Here is a 19,765-nt window from a genome sequence, read left to right as displayed (position 1 = left end):
GAAACACCTACTATTTTCTGGAAGAATTAGATGGAGGCAGATTTGAGGCAGCAAGACCGGCTCATAGCTGCCAAGTTTTCCCTTTTCTCGTGAGGAAGCCTATTCAGCATAAGGGAAAATCCCTTAAAAAAAGGGATAACTTGGCAGCTATGGACCGGCTCCCCTGCACAGGGTGCTGAGCCAAGGGTTTGCCTTCCTGCCTCCTTCCCAAAGCCTAGTTAGTGGCTTTGTAGCTTTGGGAAGGAGACGGGAGGGCTCTAGGACCCTGCCAGAGCCCTCACACCTCTTTCCCAGTGCCTGGTGCCTCTCTTACCCGGCTTCAGAAGCTTAGGTGTTTATCAAATTTTGGCCTCACATATGGTGCCCCTTGAATGATCATGTGCTCAAAAATTCAGGTTGCACAGTTATAGCTTATTGGGTGGTCTTGCAAAACAAACCCCTTTCCTTAAAAGAGCAGACTTTTTGTAAAAAGGAAAGTGATGGGGAAATGCACAAACTCATTCTTTAACATACTGCTTTTTCCTACTTCCCTTGACTATTGGACAGATGTGATGAAATGGAAAACCTAAATAACTTGTCCCCAAAGCTTGTCAGAGTTCACCAGTGTTGTCACTAGTAATTAGGTGAGGACAGCTTTTTCAGGACAGCTACATTGGAAGGAAACTGAACGTGTTTCTAGTGATAGTTTAGTTCACTAGTGACGACATACTATCACTGTCACCTAGGAAATGAAACATGTTGCCATGGGAACCTCAAGGCTGCATTATTACACATTCTCAAAATGTTGACACTTAGAAAAAGCGACCTGTGTGTGTAATATAAACATTCCCAATATTTGTCTTTATCAATGTTGCAAAATAAGATTTCTTTTATTTGTTTATGGTTGGAGTATGGTTGGAGAAGCTGGAATTTGCAGGTGAAAATGCCTAAAGGCCTCCCATATGTGTCCAAATGCTTCAAACACTCTGGAAGGTTGTGTTGGTGAAATGTATGGCATTCTAAATAAGTTTCTTGGGATGTCTATCTTATTGGGTGATTATTTGCTTTTCCTTATTGCTGCAAAGGATGCAATGTTAAGGATCATATTTACACCTCTGGTGGAAAAGCCTGCAAATGCAAGACCAGATATTATTCAAAAATTACAGGGGATAATATAATTTATGCACCTGAGTTATTTTTTTGCTATCACTGTTTTGCAGGCCTAACAAAGACGTTACATCAAAGGATTTACTGGTATTTCTTTTCATTGTTGTCCGTCAAGCTGTAGTCCAACAGTTGGGGACTTTGGATAATTTGCCTTTACAGGCTTGGTCTGAGAACATCTGGTTTATTGCGATCTCAGGAAAAATAACACATGATACATTTGATACAAGACAAGAAAATAACACAATCACTTAATGCCATATGGTGGGCCTTCATCTTGTATACCTCTAAACCGGATGTACAAGTGCTACCTGCCAACAGCAGCTGAAGACATGTGGACAACATAACAATCCTTTGTACAATACATAATCTCTTTGTCTCCTGTCTGATCTCATCCCCCATGTTGGGGGGTGTTCTTTAGTTGTTATTGCACTGTGTGTGTGTTTTGTTCTTTTAAAACAAACTCTTTAATAATCAAAAAATAAATGACGAATGAATAAATAATATGGCATAGTTTACTTGACTTGAACCATTTATGAATTTCCATGATGCGTTTGTTAGGGTTGCGTACAACTTGGCGCTAAGTAATTCCTTACGAAAATGGGACAGCCTTCACTTGTGCAACAGGAATTATTCCCTCTCCTCCCCTACATGCCTTCGAAGTTTGTTGTGGGGTTTTCCCACAACCCTATGGAGCAGGTATGGCTTTGGGTTGTTGAGTTTTTGTTTTAGGGGGGATTTAGGGGGATAGATTTTGGCAGATGTGGGACACATTCTGGCCAGACAGTGGCTCAGTAGCCCTGAGAAACTACTCCTGCCTCTAAACTAGCCTTCCTCAACCCGGACCCCTTCTTCTTTTGTTGGACTTCTCCTTCCTGAATGAAAGCACTCTTGCCTCAGTCTCTTTCAAAAATACTTTACTTCCTGGAATGTAGAGATTTGGTTGTTTTCTGTGCTCATGTACAACTGAAGAAGACCAGTTAAACAATCCTTGTATTATTTCAAAGGTCTAAAGGGTAAAGGTAAAGGGGCCCCTGACCATTAGGTCCAGTCGTGACCGACTCTGGGCTTGCGCGCTCATCTCGCATTATTGGCCGAGGGAGCCGGCGTATAGCTTCTAGGTCATGTGGCCAGCATGACAAAGCCGCTTCTGGCAAACCAGAGCAGCACATGGAAACGCCGTTTACCTTCCCGCTGTAGCGGTTCCTATTTATCTACTTGCATTTTGACGTGCTTTCGAACTGCTAGGTTGGCAGGAGCTGGGACCAAGCAACGGGAGCTCACCCCGTCACAGGGATTCGAACCGCCGACCTTCTGATCAGCAAGCCCTAGGCTCAGTGGTTTAACCACAACGCCACCTGATTTAAGGTGGACGCAGAAGGGGTCCATCCAACCGGTGACAAGGTACGGGCCATTTGTGAGGCCCCAGCGCCCAAGAGCAAGCCCGAACTTCAGTCATTCTTGGGACTATTGAACTTTTACCATGCCTTCCTTCCCCATAAGGCAGCGGTAGCGGAGCCCCTACACAGACTCCTAGATAAAAGGGCCCCTTGGGTGTGGGGCCAGCGACAAAGGGCCGCATTCCAGGCAGTCAAGGACTTGCTCGTCTCAAACTCGGTCTTGGCACACTTCGACGAGAGGCTGCCAGTGGTGCTGGCATGCGACGCCTCTCCCTATGGCATCGGCGCTGTCCTGGGACACCAACTCCCGGATGGAAGAGAGGTGCCGGTGGCATACTTCTCCCAGACGCTTGCTGCAGCCGAACGAAACTACTCACAGATTGACAAGGAGGGTCTGGCAATCGTGAAGGGCGTAAAAAAATTCCATGATTTCTTGTACGGGCGGCCCTTTACCATAGTGACTGACCACAAGCCGTTGCTTGGCCTGTTTGCCCCCGAGAAGCAGACCCCCCAAGTGTTGTCTCCACGTGTCCTCAGGTGGTCAATTTTCCTTGCCGGCTACCAGTATGCACTAATCCACCGCCCTGGGAAGGCGATGGGCCACGCAGACGCCCTCAGCAGGCTACCACTACCAGAAACAGGCCCCGACCCAGCGCCTGCGCAAGAGGTTATGACCCTGGAGCTGCTTCCCGACCGACCCATTCAGGCACAAGAAGTTGCGCACCATTCCACAAAAGATAGGGTCATCTCCCGGGTCCTGGACTGGGTGTGGCGAGGATGGCCCAGCAGCAGCCCCGGGCCAGAATTCGCTGGCTACACAAACCGCAAACATGAACTGTCGGCCCACAAGGGGTGCCTGTTATGGGGAAGCAGGGTTGTTGTTCCCCAGCCCCTCCGCAAAAGGGTCCTCACAGCCCTACACGAGACACACCCAGGGGTAGTGAGGATGAAGGCCCTTGCCAGGAGTTATGTGTGGTGGCCGGGGATTGACAGAGAGATAGAGGCCTGGGTCCAACACTGCCAGACCTGCCAAGAATCCCGCCCGGATCCCCCAAGGGCCCCAGTCCAGCCCTGGGAGTCCGCCCGACATCCATGGTCACGCTTGCACGTGGACTTCGCTGGCCCCTTCCAGGGAAAAACATTCTTCATAGTGGTGGATTCCTACACCAAATGGCTGGAGGTCGCACTGGTACCGTCCACTTCTACGGCGGCAGCCATCCGGGTACTACGTAAGCTGTTTGCGACCCACGGGCTCCCTGACACCCTCGTCTCGGACAATGGAACCGCATTCACGTCAGAGGATATCATCATACAAAAGGTAACCATCTGAACTGGGAAGCTTTACATTCCAAAATAGTGAATAAACCAAGAAGCTTACTTCCTTCAAAAATTATATATTGTCTAAACAGTCACTTACTCAGTTTTCATATATGGTTAACGTTCACCAATGGCCGAGTCCAAAATGCATTTACTGGAAGTGAACCTCACTGATTTTTAATGGAAACTACTGTTGCCAAGGATGTTTGCATGGGACTGCAGCCTAAAGTATTGCAAATGTCCGGGTTGATTGTCTGTCTTAACACGAGTCAAAATAACAGATTTGAGGACCATCTGGAAAACTAGACAACTGTGCTTCAGGCAACGTTTTACCTTGTTTTCAGCAAATGCTAAAGTTTGCCTCTAGCATTATTCTTGGAAGAGAAGAGACAACTGCTTTGTGGGTGTGGGAAGCTCAGTGCAACAGTTCCTCACACCACTGTTCTAGGCTGTTCACTCATTTAGAACAAGCTGCCGAGCTTCTGCAAAACGTCAGGGATGGTATAGGCCTTGTTAAGGACATGAGAAGATAAAAAGCGTCTTGCTGGATCAGGCCAGTGGCCCATCTGGTCCATCATCTTGTTCTCACAGTGGTCAACCAGATGCCTATGGGAAACCTGCAAGGAGAACCCAAGGGGCACAAGCTGCCCCCAACATTTGTGATTACCAGAAACTATTATACAGAGACATACTGTATTTGATGGTGGAAATTCACATGTGATGGCAAATCTGTGACTGGAATATGCAACTTCAGGTGAAGAGGGTATGTGTGTGGGGTGTGTGTGTGTGGGGGGGTGTCAAAGTATTTGAATGCCCCTTCATGCTGAATAAAATATATTACTGCATAGAATATTAGTATATATGGGAGAAACGTCGTTTTCTATATGCACATTTTGTTTTTTGTTTATTTGGAAGGACATTCAAGAATATGAGCCCCACCTCCAGAGTGAAGTGATACACAGGTTTTCCACTTTATGTACCGTTTTGTTAGAACTCTGCAGAGGATTCCATCAGAATGCACTATGTCTCCTTCTGTTCAGCTCTCTATGCGCCAAGTGGCACCCCCGCCGCACCACGTAGATTGGAGTCGCCGGGGACGGCGATACCCCACTACGTAACACGCATGCGCAACAGGATGCTGTGCATGCGTCGTTATGTGGCGGAGTATCGCCCCCCCTGCGCCTCCAAAGCTGTGCGCCTCCCGCTGTAAAACTCCAGGTAGAAAGCCCGCTTCACGTAGAAAGCCAGCAATTCGTCGTTACGTAGCGACGCCCCCCCCCAGTGCATGGCAATTTGCCGCCCCGGGTGTCGCGGCGCCTCACTACGCCCCGCCCATTAGCTAAAGCGGTACCTCAGGTTAAGAACAGTTACAGGTTAAGAACGGACCTCTGGAACGAATTAAGTTCTTAACCGGAGGTACCACTGGAATTGTATCCCGCCCTCCCCGGCCGAGACTGGGCTCAGGGCGGCTAACATCAAATAGTATATAACATTGGTATAAAATCAAACAATAATTAAATTACCTTCTAAAAACACGTCAGGATCAAATGCACATTGGCAGGCTTTGTAGAAATGTGGGAATTGGGGGAAGAAGTAGCTGCTCTAGTTGGGCCTCATACTGGAGCAGGGACAATACAACAATCCTTTCTTATTCCTGCTGCCTGCTCCACAGCAGGAATTTATCCAAAGTTGTTGTTTTGTTTATGTGGGGCAGCCCAGTTCATAGGCATCATTATAATCATTATATTTTTCCTGTTGCCTGCCCCACATCAGGCTTGAGGGATTGCTCCCAAGTTGTTGTGGTATTGGGGAGCAGAGTGCAGAAGTATAATCATCATTATTACTATCATCATTACTATTACCAATGATAATATGGAGGGGAAATCATCATTATTTTTACAATTTTATATTCCTGTATCTTTACTTTTTCTGTTCTTTTGGAGGCGGTGGCCATTTTGTGTTAGGCCACTACAGTATTTCTTTAAATAGTATGAAAAGTGGTGTATTAAGAAGGGTGTGAGCTGCAGCCTGCAGGCCTTTTGTACCACCTGAGTGTTTCTGTGTTTTCTTATTTTCTTCTTTAAAATATCCATCACAAATATTGCTGGCCTCTTTCAATACGGTTCTTGTGTAAAGCTTGACTATAACTAACCTTCTGTATTAGCACTGTCTGAATCCCAGTTCTGAGAATTTTCTCCCTCTCTGTGGAGGATTCTAAATATCATGGAATGTGACTCTAAGGAAGAAAGCATGTATGCTCACACAAGGAAAATGCACAGGTGTGTGGGCATAAATGATAATTCCATACCATTGGGCAGTTCTAAATTTTCCTTTAAAAGAGCCCTGCCCACAAACCATCTCTGAGAGGCCCTAGAGAGCAGTATGTGAGCATGTGCAAAAACTAGCCTGCTGTACAATGAAAACATTTGCATGTCATAGAATCTCAGAATTGTAGAGTTGGATAGGAGCCAATGGGTCCTGCAATGCAGGAATGACAGCTAAACATTCCTTTGTGGCATTGCACACTTATAACAACAACAACAACAACAACAACAACAACAACAACAACAACAACAATTTATTATTTATACCCCGCCCATCTGGCTGGGTTTCCCCAGCCACTCTGGGTGGCTTCCAACAGAAGAATAAAATAATCGATTAAAGATTAAAAGCCTCCCTAAACAGGGCTGCCTTCAGATGTCTTCTAAAAACCTGGTAGCTGTTTTTCTCTTTGACATCTGATGGGAGGGAGTTCCACAGGGCGGGCGCCACTACCGAGAAGGCCCTCTGCCTGGTTCCCTGCAACTTGGCTTCTCGCAACGAGGGAACTGCCAGAAGGCCCTCGGCACTGGACCTCAGAGTCCGGGCAGAACGATGGGGGTGGAGAAGCTCCTTTAGGTATACTGGACCGAGGCCGTTTAGGGCTTTAAAGGTCAGCACCAACACTTTGAATTGTGCTCGGAAACGTACTGGGAGCCGAGTTTCTGGCCCCACCTGCTAAAACCATGTGGCTCCCAGAAGCTTGCCTAGATGGGGATAGAGCACTCAGCCTGACAGTGGTTCCACACCCGTCATAGGGTGTATGTAAGGAGACCACACAGGCCCCAAAATAGACCCATCAGCTTTTGACACTCTTGAACTAACTTGTGAGAGGAATTCTATTTTCAGGGGCAAAGGAATTCCCCTTGAAATAGCTTCAGTAGGTAAACTAGCATTGCAAGCCTAGTCTGATCCAACTCCCCTCATTTCTGTAAGAATTAATGAACTTTGAGGAGTTAAACATCTACTGCAAGAGGTGGCTGCACAACCTTTTTCAACAAATCCTTTTTTTATCGCAGTTTCCCCTTAGTTCGATCCTTCCTACAGTCGCAGTGATCTCTCTTTCAAGTAGTCACCTGCAAATGGATTCTACTGCAACATTAGTGGGCTGTGCTGTTTCTACAGACTGACTGCTGTGAAGGCCAATGAGAAATGAGAGAACAGGGACACTAAGAAAGAAAGAAAAGCCCAACAAACAACAACCAGCACAGGTTGCTGAGCAACAGTATGACATCAGCACGCTTGGTCTATTTTTATAGCACAAAGGTTGAAGAAGACTGCAAAAATCATTTATTTCTTAGATTGCTGAGCGAAAGCAAGAGAATGACCATCTTCTGAAGGAGAGACACTTACAAGGATGACATCCCAGAATAAATCCTGACTTGCCCAGTGCTGCACATTTTCTGCAAAAGTTTTGTTCTTAATCTTGAAAGAAGAATGCAAGACGGAGTTTCTCTCTCCCTGTGTGTTTCTCTTGTGTGTGACAAAAGCACTTGCCTGTTTTATCTGGTGGAGGTAATTCCAGACAGATTGAAATCTCAAGCTGGTGGTCAAATGCCCCTGAAAAATTAGCCCCTCTTTTATTGTGTTCTTCTATTGCTCTTGGCTCCTCACTCCATATAGCATCACATGATGAAATTAAGTTTAGAAAAAAGAGCCAATAGATCTCCTAAAAGAACTCTCCCCGCTCATCCCCCCCCCTGTCTTTACCTCTAGTCTACTGGAAAAGTCATGAAATCTCTGGCTGGATCAGCCACTCCTTACAAGTCAGTTGGGCATCATTTAAAGCAGGGATGGGGAACTAGTGGCCCTCTCTGGACATTGTTGGACTCCAACTCCCATCGGTCCTGATAATCAGGCCAAGTGCAAACCCAAAGTTTATAAACAACAATAAGAAAATGTTCCCCAGCTCCCTGTGTGATGACATATATATTTGTCACATTGTGTATTGGATACCTACTCTTAAAAGCATTTTCGGGGCTGGGGGTGGGGGAAGCTAGGCATTCCCGAGCCTTGCTTCAGAAATGGCACTTTTTATCAAAAAGAGTACAACAAAGGTGCCTGACTGATGTCAATAGGCAGAGAGTAACTTTGCCATCCTTTCTAATTGGTGCCAGAATACCTTTCATTTCTGCACTATGCAAGGAACTGTTGCAATATGTGATCAGCGGTCTACTTCCCATGTTCTTAAATCTACAGTATACTCTTGTATACTCTTCTCATATTTGATGCCCTTTGTTTATATCTGGATAAATATCTTACATTGCCTCTGCTGTCAGGCATTGCCTGCCTCCTCCTACTCAGAGGATGCAAGCTTAATTAAGTTCATTTTGCTTAAATGGATCCACTCATCCACCTTTATGGAAGTTGCTCCTTTTGATTTAAATCTGAATTTATAAAGGTGTCCATCTTGTTCACTTCATTAATCTCTTCTGCTATTTTTTTTTTGGGGGGGGAGGTTAGAATATGAGGAAGGTACCGGCACTGTGCCTGCTATTTCACATATCAACACTCCCCCTTTCCCTCTTTTATGCATAGCATCAACATGTTTGGGCTGGTTTGTGGGTATGAAGTGTGTTTGTGCTTATTCAGTGCTGTAAAAAAAAAAAAAATTAAATCCCCGAAGCCACAATTTTGAGGAAGGAAGCATGTATAAAGTGAGGATTTTGCACAGATTAGTTCCAGGATCACAAGATGCAAGGTGAAATGAAACAAATGCCGCAAGAGGCTGACTGGTCTAGAATACTAAAAAATGAGGTGGCTTGGATGTTTGGGTGCTCAAGCATCTTTAATCTACCTGTAAGCATTTACTGCCACCTTGCGGTAGACAGAGCAACAGATGCTCAGACAATTTTGCTAATCTGAATGTTTTATCCATAGCAAAAAGGGAGCAAATAGCCTGCTGTTCATGTGTTAACAATTGATGGGCGACTTCAAGGCTGGTACTCTCTCCTGTTATGGTTATTTAAATTGGACTTGAACCAAGCAGCCCTTCAAATAGAAGATGTTAGCATTTGAGTTGAATGCCAGTAGAAGCGGAACTGAAACAGAAGACCTGTTGGAGGAGCACGCATTCCCTGGGTACCATCACCCTGAGACTCCGTGCTTAAGAAAACAAGAGAGCGAATATTTATCATTGGAAATGCATGTTGATTTTTATTTACTCTACCTTTTTTTTGAGGGGTCAGTTACATGGGTGACCATGCAGTTAAATGCAGGCAGTTAAATGCATATACTACTGCCCTTGTGTGCAGTTATCTATGGACTGGAGTGATAATCCTCACTCTGGCATGAGAGAAGGAATGGAAGAATAATTCTCTGACCACCGCCTACATAGCCTTATACAAAGGGAATATAATAAGAACAAAACCGGGGCTGACACATTTCCATGTGGGACTAAATATATGTGGGAAACCAGCGAATCATCTCCCCACCTCCACAACCTGAATTACCATTAAAAGAAATAATACATATTGCCATATAAAGAGTTTAGGCCAAACATCTCATAAGCCTGCTAGAGTGAAATGCTGTCACTTTAATGTAGAGCACAGAGCCAAGGAGAGAGTCAGATTTCTTAATAATAGTGTAGAGAAATGTGGTGTCTGATGGATGGTTATGAAAATTCATTCTGTGTCAGTAAAGCAAATCATTGCCACCTTCTTCTTGAACTTGGCAACTGCAGTGTCATGTCAGGCATTTAATAAACTTGAGGCTTCCAGGAAAATTGGAAAGGTGTGTGTGGGTGAATTGTGCAGTAAGTGTAGGGTTGCCATATTTTGAAGAGCAAAAAAGGGGACTCTATAAAGACTCTTATTTTAAATACCCCTACTCTATGTAGGCCATAGAAGCTGTGATATATTGCTGGGGGGGGGGGGTTGGAGGAGAAGAGAAGAGGAAAGGAAGTCTTCAACCACCAGTTATGTCTATGTCTCATCCAGAAAGTACAGCCAGAGACATTTTGGCAAATTTAAAAAATCTTCTTGGACAGAAATTTTACTCCTGAAAAAGAGGATGTGTCCAGGACACATGGCAACCCTAAGTGCATTGCAAAGGCTCGTTTCCAAATGAACCTCAGTCCTGTTCTCTGTGCGTATTGTATACTGGCTGCTGATCTGTGCCCATGCTGTTGATTGCCAGGTGAGGTCCTTCCACACCCCACCTGGATCACACAGCTGGGCCTGAGGAAGAGCAGCCACTAGAAATTGACAAGTGAAACACATCTGGAAATTAGCAGCCTGCTTATGGGTCCAGCTACTCAATGTGTTACAAGTGTGCAGAGGAGGGTGACCGAGATGATCAAGGATCTGGAAACCAAGCCATATGAGGAACAGTTGAAGGAGTTGTGTGTGTTTAGCCTGGAAAAGAGGAGAGTGATAGCCATCTTCAAATATCTAAAGGGATGACACATAGAAGATGCAATAAGCTTGTTTTTCCTGCTACAGAGGGTAGGACCCGAACCAATGGCATCAAGCTGCAAGAAAGGAGATTCTGACTAAACATATAAGAGCTGCTCAACAGTGGAATAGACTCCCTTGGAACATGGTGGGCTTTCAGTTGAGATTCCTGCATTGAAGCGGGTTGGACTAGATGACCCTCAGGGAACCTTCCAACTTTACAATTCTAAGATTCTAAGTCAGGCATCCCCAAACTTCGGCCCTCCAGATGTTTTGGACTACAATTCCCATCTTCCCTGACCACTGGTCCTGTTAGCTAAGGATCATGGGAGTTGTAGGCCAAAACATCTGGAGGGCCGCAGTTTGGGGGGTGCCTGCTCTAAGTAACATCACCCAGTTTAAAGATAAAGAACCATAAGAAAGAGCAGCTGGGGGCTCCTGAAGACAATGACCAGATCACTTATGTTTCTGTTCAGTCTGTTGCCCAGCTATTAACTAGGGAGAGGGTCGGGTTAGCTTCAACCCTCCCTCTCCGTTCTCTTCTTATGGTCATTTTTAGTTGTACTTGGGCCAGACAACCCTTCAGATACAGGACCCTCTTGCAGTCCTTCAAACAGAAGAGCGCCTTCTGTAAAGGTTGGTCAGCCTACATTTAATGTCTTGTTCCTGGTTTGGTCCTGAGTGTGTCTAGAGTTGCAGTCACAAACTGGGACTGGAAGAGTCATGATGGGGAGGCCTAGACGGTAACTTCCAGAATTGTTCAGCAATCAGCTATCCTCACATGCCGGTTTCAGGTCTGTGACAGGAGTTTACTCTGGCTTGCCTCTTTTTTATTTTATTTTTATTACAATGGCCTTTTCTTTTTCTTTTTTTGCTTATATGGCAACTTTTCAAGCTGTCCTTTTTGGTTCTAGCCTGAATCATTCTCCGGATGTTGTTTTGCATAGTGCTTGCAAATTTGAAATATTAATAATATTTGAATTCCTGGCCAAACCCATCTTTAAAAAATAAAAACGGATGTGTTTATAAAATATTTAGTCACAGTGTTATGTTTAGGAGAACACACAGGCAAAGGCTCTGTTGAAATGTAAGCATAGCCTGAGTTATGTCCAACTTCAATAGCTACCACACTGCAGTCTCTAATGAGGTGAGCAACAATGCCATGACTGCTTAAGCTTGTGCACTCTTTGCCTTTTGTTTCCTTTTCTTAATTTTAGTTTGTACATAAAAACAGGGAATGTGTTTCTTTATTGACAAGACAAAGACCCCCTTGTTCTTGACTCACCCCCCTCCAAACCCACAGAGCAATCCAGGACTTTATGAACAACAACAAAAATTACCAGTCGTGCAGAATCACTGAAGCAGTGTGTAAACTCTCCAAATAGGAGAGTAGAGACAGCGTGGTGTAGTGGTTAAAGTGTTGGACTAGGACCTAGGAGACAAGGGTTCAAATCCCCACTCAGCCATGAAGCTCACTGGGTGACCCTGCTCCAGTCACCCTCTCTCACCCTAACCTGCCTCGCAGGGTTGTGGCTGGGATAAAATGGGAAGGGGAACTAAGTACGCTGTCTTGAGCTCCTTGGAGGAAAGATGGGATATAATTAAGTATATTAAAACAATCTCTAATCAGTTTCTTCATGAACTGTGGAGTTCAGAGGAGAACAATTGGTGATTTTAATGCTCCGTTTTTACACTTTGCCATTGAAAATGGTTGAATGAAGAAGATGGGACATATAGTCTACCAGTTATAGTCCTGTAATTCCAAAAAGAGAAATCTGCTACAGGAAGAATAATGGTATTCCCATGATCACCCAAAAACAAAAGTGAGGATTTTGTTGTACTGAGCATTTGCTTCATCTTAGACCCAGAACATGCTAATAATCTAGATTCACTCTAATGTAATGGCAAACTTCCAAGCAAATAGAAACATACTAGTTGTGTATTTTCGAAGGAATAAAATTTGGATGCCAAAACATGCTTTGGCTTTGATCTCCATTGGGAGGAATAGCTGACTTAGGAACAGGGGAGGCCTCTGTGCTGTACTATACTGTATAATCTTTGTTGATGCTAACAAATCCAACAGCAAAGATTCAGAATGTTAATACACAGCCCAGCACCTGGTGGCGAGAGCTGCCAAGAGAAGAAGAAAGAGCCCACCCAACAAGCAGGCCTTGAAACTAACGCATTACCTCTCAGCAATCCTGGGGCAACACCTTTCATCAGATGTCAGTTCTGAAGGGGGAAAGAGTTTGTGCACCTTGCAGAGGCAAAAGGCTTTAAAAAAAAAAGAACAGTAGGGTCCCTGTAGAATAACCAGCAATGTGTCATTAACAAGCAGTGCCTGTATGCTTGCGACACCTCTGGCAACTTGCTTCCTTACTCATAAAACAGGGAGGTTTTTGCTTATGAAGAAGGCATGCTAAGTATGCTATACTGCAAAACAATGAAAGTGAAGTTAGGAACTTCTGGAACATTATCTTAGAACAATCATGTTACTATATAGGCTGCTGTTCTGCATATATAACAAGGACTCATCTTGAAGACTAGCACCTATATTATTGGATAAGTTTAATCAATGACAGTCCATTTCATCAGATGTATAAACATTACCTGATGGGGATAACTCTTCATGCATCTGAATCTGATGGATTGGGCTGTAGCCCACAAATGTTTATGCTGAAATAAATTTACTAGTATTTAAGGTGTCATAACACAGAGATATCTCTATGGAATTCTGCAGATAGATTACTCCAGGCAACCTGTTACGAGCTTTAGAGCATAATATGAGCCTGCTGGATCGGACCAATGGCCCATTTAGTCCAGCATTCTGTTGTCACAGTGGCCAACCAGCTGCCTATGGGAAGCTAGAAAACAGGACCCAAGTACAACAGAACTCCCTGCATTTGTGATGCCCGGCAACTGGTATTTGGAAGCATCTCTGACTGTGGAGGCAGAGCATAGCAATCACACTTAGAAGCCACAGGCAACCTTATACTCCATGAATTTGTCTAATCCTTTTTTTTGAATCCATCCAAGTTGGTGGCCATCACTGCCTCTTGTGGGAGTGAGTTCCATCGTTGAATTATGTGCTGCATGCAGAAGTATTTTCTTTTAACTATCTGTTAGCACTCAGCTTCATTGGATGTCCATGAGTTCTAGTGTTACAAGAGAAGCGCAAAAAAAAATTCTCCGTCCCATGCAGGGTTTTATTAATTTTATCATGTCACCTCTTACTCACATTTCTAAAACGTCTTCAGCATTGCAACCTTTCCTCATGGGGAGATTCTCCAACCTGTGATCATTTTTTTATCATCCTGATTCATCTGCACAAAGCTCATGGAGAGTTTAGACTAGGTCTAGTCTTTAAGGAGCGTTCGTTCTGAATTTTTTGCAGGGAGGTTCTCTAGCTTGAGCACTCATCCTGAATTCATTCTGATTTGCTTGCATGGTAGTTACGTGTCTTCTTGTCAATCACCTGTCACTTTTCACTGCATTCCCCGTCGTTTTCCTAGCTGCAAAAATCTCTCTATGTTTTTTTAAATTAAAAAAGTGGATCTGTTGTGCTAGAACAACAGAGTGCTTTGAACTGCCTGCATTTCCAGTATTTGCTTGAATTGAATTGTTGCAAAATACTGGCAGTCTGGAGGCAACTTGCTTCAATCCCACTGAAGTCAACCAAGAGTGGAGGAGTATGCTGGATGGCAGCTCAACTGCTCAACCTCATGCTTTCTAGGCATGGGACAACTAGGAAGTGTGGATGAGCCCACAGCCTAGCATTTTCTTCATAAGCAGATGCCCATGGGACATGACCATATAAGAGGAGACTGTAGCCCAAGACTGCAACCCCAACCACACATACTAGGGAGGAATATGTTTAATTGCACTGTGAGTGTGCACTTAATGCCCACTTTTATCGCTGAAATCTGGACAGCACTGCTTCATTTCTAGCTATTCTTCATATACTTTTTGCGTCTTGTCCTAAATTGCCTACCAAGAACAGGCAGTCTGTTGCAACACATGCTAGATTGGAAGACACACATGTTTGTGTAGCCTAGTAGCGAGATAAGCTTTGAAGGAAAAGCAGCCTGGATTAGTGGAGTAGGGGACAGATTTGCTGTTATGCTGGCAATTTAATATTTGGCATAATTTATTGGAGAATGGATTAGAATCCTTTTAATATTTTCATAAATAACTTGCTTAAGCCCAAGATTTCTTTGCTCCCAAGTCAACAGTCTAACCCAAAGTCTGGAATTTTAAGTCTATTGTATAATAATTCTGTACAGAAATCAATGTAACTTGTTGACTGAAGGTTTTTGATTTAGTTCTTTTTATCCAAGAAGGAACTTCAAAACGGAATTGGCTGGGAATGGCTTATTTATGATGTGGTGCTGCAGTGGACAAGTGTTATATCTTCTCGTTTTGTTTCCCAAGTTTATGCAGTTATCCATAGAACGATGTAATTTTAGACTGGACCAGGAGGTCTTCTAGTTCAACCCTCTACTCAGTGTAGGGTGTATGGAAGGGATGGGGAACCTTTTTGGACCAGCAGGCCATATCTTTATACCCCCCCCCCAGGACTGCCCCCCCCATGAGGCAAGGTGTCAGCGACTTCAGGCAGGATCCGCAGCCGTGGCAGACTTTGGAATCTCAAATTTCGGCAAGGATAATAGGAAAGATTTGTCTTGCAAAGGCATTTCAATATATTATTGATATACCCACGATAATTTTTATTTATTGGTAATACTGTATATTAAACAGAAGTTTAAAGGAAGCTATTTTAGGTCACGCACCTCCCAGCCATCTGACATCCTATTGACATCACGAAATTGGCAGATAGGTCATCCCACTGGGGTGGGCAGAGATGTGGCACAAAGCAGGATTGAACTCTCCATACATCTGCCAGTGTGCAGAGAGCCAGTGTGGTGGTGTAGTGGTTAAGAGCGGTAGACTCATAATCTGGGGGACCGGGTTCGTGTCTCCGCTCCTCCACATGCCGCTGCTGGGTGACCTTGGGCTAGTCACACTTCTCTGAAGTCTCTCAGCCCCATTCACCTCACAGGATGTCTGTTGTGGGGGAGGAGGGGAAAGGAGATTGTTAGCCGCTTTGAGACTCCTTCGGGTAGTGATAAAGCGGGATATCAAATCCAAACTCTTCTTCTTCTGCTGCTGAAGCATGGATGTTCAGTCCTTGCTTTCTGTAACTGTATCACTCCCTCTCTATTTATCTATAGGATGCAGTTATATGTTGAAAGAATTTAATAACATTTAAATGAATAAATACTACTATTGCCGCTGCTATTACTACTACCGATGATGGTGTGATTGGTATGTGAGTTCTGCAATTCCTATTAGTATGAACTTGGCACTTGAGACTATATCCCATTCATTATAAATTTTGCAATTTTTTTTTCTGCTGTAAGTTGCCTTGGATAGGCATTGCCTAGAAAGGTGATGTAGAAGTATTTTTTAATAAATAAATAAATAAAATGCAAACAGTGAAGGAGAAAAATGTTTGCACCAATGGCTGACAGAAAAGGGGAAGAATAAACAGTAGACTTTAAAACTAGAATTCCCTGACCCTTTGCCTAAGGATGTTGTGACCCTTCTCTTTTGTTTGCTATCTTTATAGGAACAAACTCAGAAAGTACTTTTGTGGCACAGAAATGCCTGATGCAGCGCACTCTGCAGCAGTTAACTGGTATAGTATATAATCATTTGCTATTTGGAAGTTTAATAAAATAACAGTAATTGGAAGGGCCGAGCTGAATTTATTAGGATCATTTTCTGCAGTGTTAAAAAAGCACTCATGTTTTTCCACAACTTCATTGGCATTGCTTCCAAAAATGTTTGTTTCATTCTTGTTGCCCTTTCTTGCTATCAGTGACACAATCACATGACCGTATCTGACTATTTTGCATTGTGACATCATCCTGTTTACTATACGGTGATTGGCTGGTGTCATGCATGTGACCAGTCTGGGAAGCAGAAGGAAGGGATAATCAGAGTTGAGAAACAATGTGTCAAAACAGTGGTGAGAAACAATGGTGCCAAACAGGATACAAAAGGTGACTATTTGCCCAAGCAAATTATTTAAAAAATATCCCCAAGCATTTCCCCTATGATCTACTGCTTTCGGCCTGGAGAATATGGAGAATATTCGGCACAGCCCAACTAATTTTCTATATCTTATAAAATAAAATATATCAATAGAAACATGCCAAAATAATTTTGAATTACATTCCTAGCTATTATAAAGGGCCCTTGCCTCATCAAGTTATCTTCTTCATATAGTTTTAATAGGATGTGATTTAAGTTTTATAACTTGACGTTCTTCTCAACCTGGAATTCTTCAGAGATACTTTCACTAAACTGCTCATTTCCTCCACATGATTTTGTCTTTTTCATCCTTCGGTGATTGGCATTTTAGGTTTATTTGAATTTTGCTGCAATATATCATTGATGGTCTGTGGGTTGCTGGAGAAGTGAATTGGAGTGGGTTACTGTTGCATCTTTTGGCAACTCCAGTTGCGACAGATTTAAAGAGATACAAAGCAATGCTACTTCCTCTGTTACCTGTATCCTTTACGCAACAGCAGCAAAGAGTTGAGCTGCTAACAGCCTTTGGAAACAGCAATCGAAATCCCACACTTCCACACTTGCATGCGACACTTAGATAACACAGGAATGGGGGCACAGCAGATCTTCCATACATTCAATATTCAGGTTAGAAACAGGATCATCAGTTCAAAACTTGGGGCAATGCTGTTGAAAGAAGCATTCCCTCACTCTCAGGTCTGATTGGTTGCCTAGCCCTGTGATATCCTTATGTGTACTGTGTGGTTCTCTATCGATTGGAATCACTGGTCCCAAGAAGAAGACCCAGCTGAATGAACATGGCACTGAAGCAGAAGCCTATCAGGAAATGTGGTGTGTGCATGTGTGTGAGCTCAGTGAATACTGCGGCCCCGAAGCATTGCATTCAATCCCATATTGGAACAAGTGAACATTGGCACATCCCTAACATGAATTGCAATCCCAAGAAAGATAGAGGATCTGAAAACTGTTCTGAGCAGTATTTTCTATACCCAGATAGTCCACTTCAAGAAGGGTGATTCCTTGAGAATTTGGTGGAATTGTCTTATGGATTTGCTAGTAAATGCTCTCACCATGCCTGGGTAAGAGACTTATTTAAATTGAAGCTTGTATCCAGTGGCTTGTATCCTCCTATGGTGCTGGAGGAGACTCTTGAGAGTCCCATGGATTGCAAGATCAAACCTATCCATTCTGAAGGAAATCAGCCCTGAGTGCTCACTGGAAGGACAGATCGTGAAGCTGAGGCTCCAATACTTTGGCCACCTCATGAGAAGAGAAGACTCCCTGGAAAAGACCCTGATGTTGGGAAAGATGGAGGGCACTAGGAGAAGGGGACGACAGAGGACAAGATGGTTGGGCAGTGTTCTCGAAGCTATGAACATGGGTTGGCCAAACTGCGGGAGGCAGTGGAAGACAGGAGTGCCTGGCGTGCTCTGGTCCATGGGGTCACAAAGAGTCAGACACGACTAAACGACTAAACAACAACATCCAGTGGCAGGCTGGGGTAGTGGAATAGGGCAGAGCCACCCCGTATTGATTCCTACAACAATCTCCTCAGTGTATTTAATGCTTCTTCTGGTCACACACACTTGGGTAGCAAGAGCTGCATCTGTAAACATGAAGGTTTTTCTGACTGTTTACATTTGACAATTCTCTCTCTTCTGGCTAGGAAGGTAAAGCTGTCACTGCTACTCCTCTGTGCATCAGTGCCTGAATTTTGACAGTTTGGTTGGGAATGTTGTGCTTTCTGTGAAGGATTTTAAGAGTCACTTTTGACATGCTCTTTCTGTTGCTCATTTTGGTTTCGACGGCTTTGCTATCGCTCTGCGATGGAAGGGAATGCAAATGTAATATTGCACAAACACGTACCCACACATGCTTGAAGCAACTGATAAATGGTCCGATGTAAATGCATAGAAATGTAAAACTGCTATTAATAGTTTCAGGTAGGTAGCCGTGTTGGTCTGACACAGTCGAAATAAATAAATAATAATAATAATAATAATAAAGTCCAGTAGCACCTTAGAGACCAACTAAGTTTGTTCTGGGTATAAGCTTTTGTGTGCATGCACACTTCTTCAGATACTTCTTCAGTGTATCTGAAGAAGTGTACATGCTATTCACAGTGTGCAGGAAGAATAGTCCTAACAATAAGGGGCCTGTTTGTGGTTTAGTGGGTTGGATGTTGGATTTTGGCTTGGAAAGCTTTGAGTCAAACCTCTGCACAACCACATACATGCTGGGTGGCCCATTTCTGTGTCTCAGTTGCTCTCATGTAAAAAGTAATAGTCATAAACAGGGTGACTGGGATGAAGAGGGAGAGATTGTAAAGGATTCTCCACATTTAAAATGGTACAGGAATGCGTATTAATAATAATGGTCTGCATACACTCCACAGAATGCTGTACAATGAGGAGACGCCTTTTATGGATGGCAGATCACCGCTCTCCTCACTGCTAGGGCTCAGGCTGCATGCCATGATTTATCAGGACCACCTCTATCTTGGCTGACTCTTTGCTTCTGCACACAGAGTAACTACTATTATAAACAAATGGATCTGCTTGGTAGGTGCACAAGCCAAAGGCACAAATCCCTTCAATGAATAAAAAAGCAATGATCTCACTGTGTTTATGACATGGCTGTATAATTATTATGAAGGATTTTTAAAAAGTAAATAGATGCTTTGTGATATTGTCCATTGCAATCCAGTTGCCCTCCTCGTTGTTTTGGTGCACACCATCCCGATCTTCTCTTATTTAATTTCCCTCTGCATGTGTATTTATTTTCACAGACAGTTAGGCGTCACAGTATGAGTATGAGGCCAAAAGATTCAATGGACCTGTCTCCCCTTTTGTTTCACACTCTTACTTCTGTATCTCACAATGCCATCTTAATATTGTCTACTCAGAAGAATGTCTCATGGAGTTTAATGGGGCTTACTCTCTGGTAAGTATGCTTAGGATTGCAGCCCAAATGAATGGCAAATGTAGAGAAGGGAGCATTTGTTTTTGCTTGCATGTATTTCCTCCATGAGGATATTTTGTGAAGGGTTGAACGACGTACAGGGTTGAAAGATGGACGCACTGCAAGAATCAGAGC

General features: G+C 43.7%; 1 protein-coding gene across 6 annotated transcripts in view; it reads left to right on the top strand.

Moving 5' to 3' along the window:
- PDE10A (phosphodiesterase 10A) overlaps positions 1 to 19,765 on the top strand; it is a 188,943-nt gene that overhangs the window by 30,756 nt on the left and 138,422 nt on the right. For 4 of the 6 annotated variants that reach the window (XM_035108580.2, XM_035108582.2, XM_035108583.2 and 1 more), the window contains one exon: positions 16,203 to 16,271. The exons of 1 other annotated variant lie outside the window; for it this stretch is intronic. In XM_035108580.2, coding sequence (XP_034964471.2) covers positions 16,203 to 16,271 — 69 coding nt within the window. Of the gene's footprint in view, positions 1 to 15,717; positions 19,613 to 19,765 lie in introns of those variants that run through there. One more of the 6 variants, XM_060272806.1, reaches the window with a different exon arrangement.

This window comes from Zootoca vivipara, chromosome 3, assembly GCF_963506605.1.
Source record: "Zootoca vivipara chromosome 3, rZooViv1.1, whole genome shotgun sequence".
In the NCBI taxonomy this organism is placed as follows: domain Eukaryota; kingdom Metazoa; phylum Chordata; class Lepidosauria; order Squamata; family Lacertidae; genus Zootoca; species Zootoca vivipara.
Note: the sequence above shows the minus strand (reverse complement) of the source record. Positions and strands in the feature narration are given on the sequence as shown.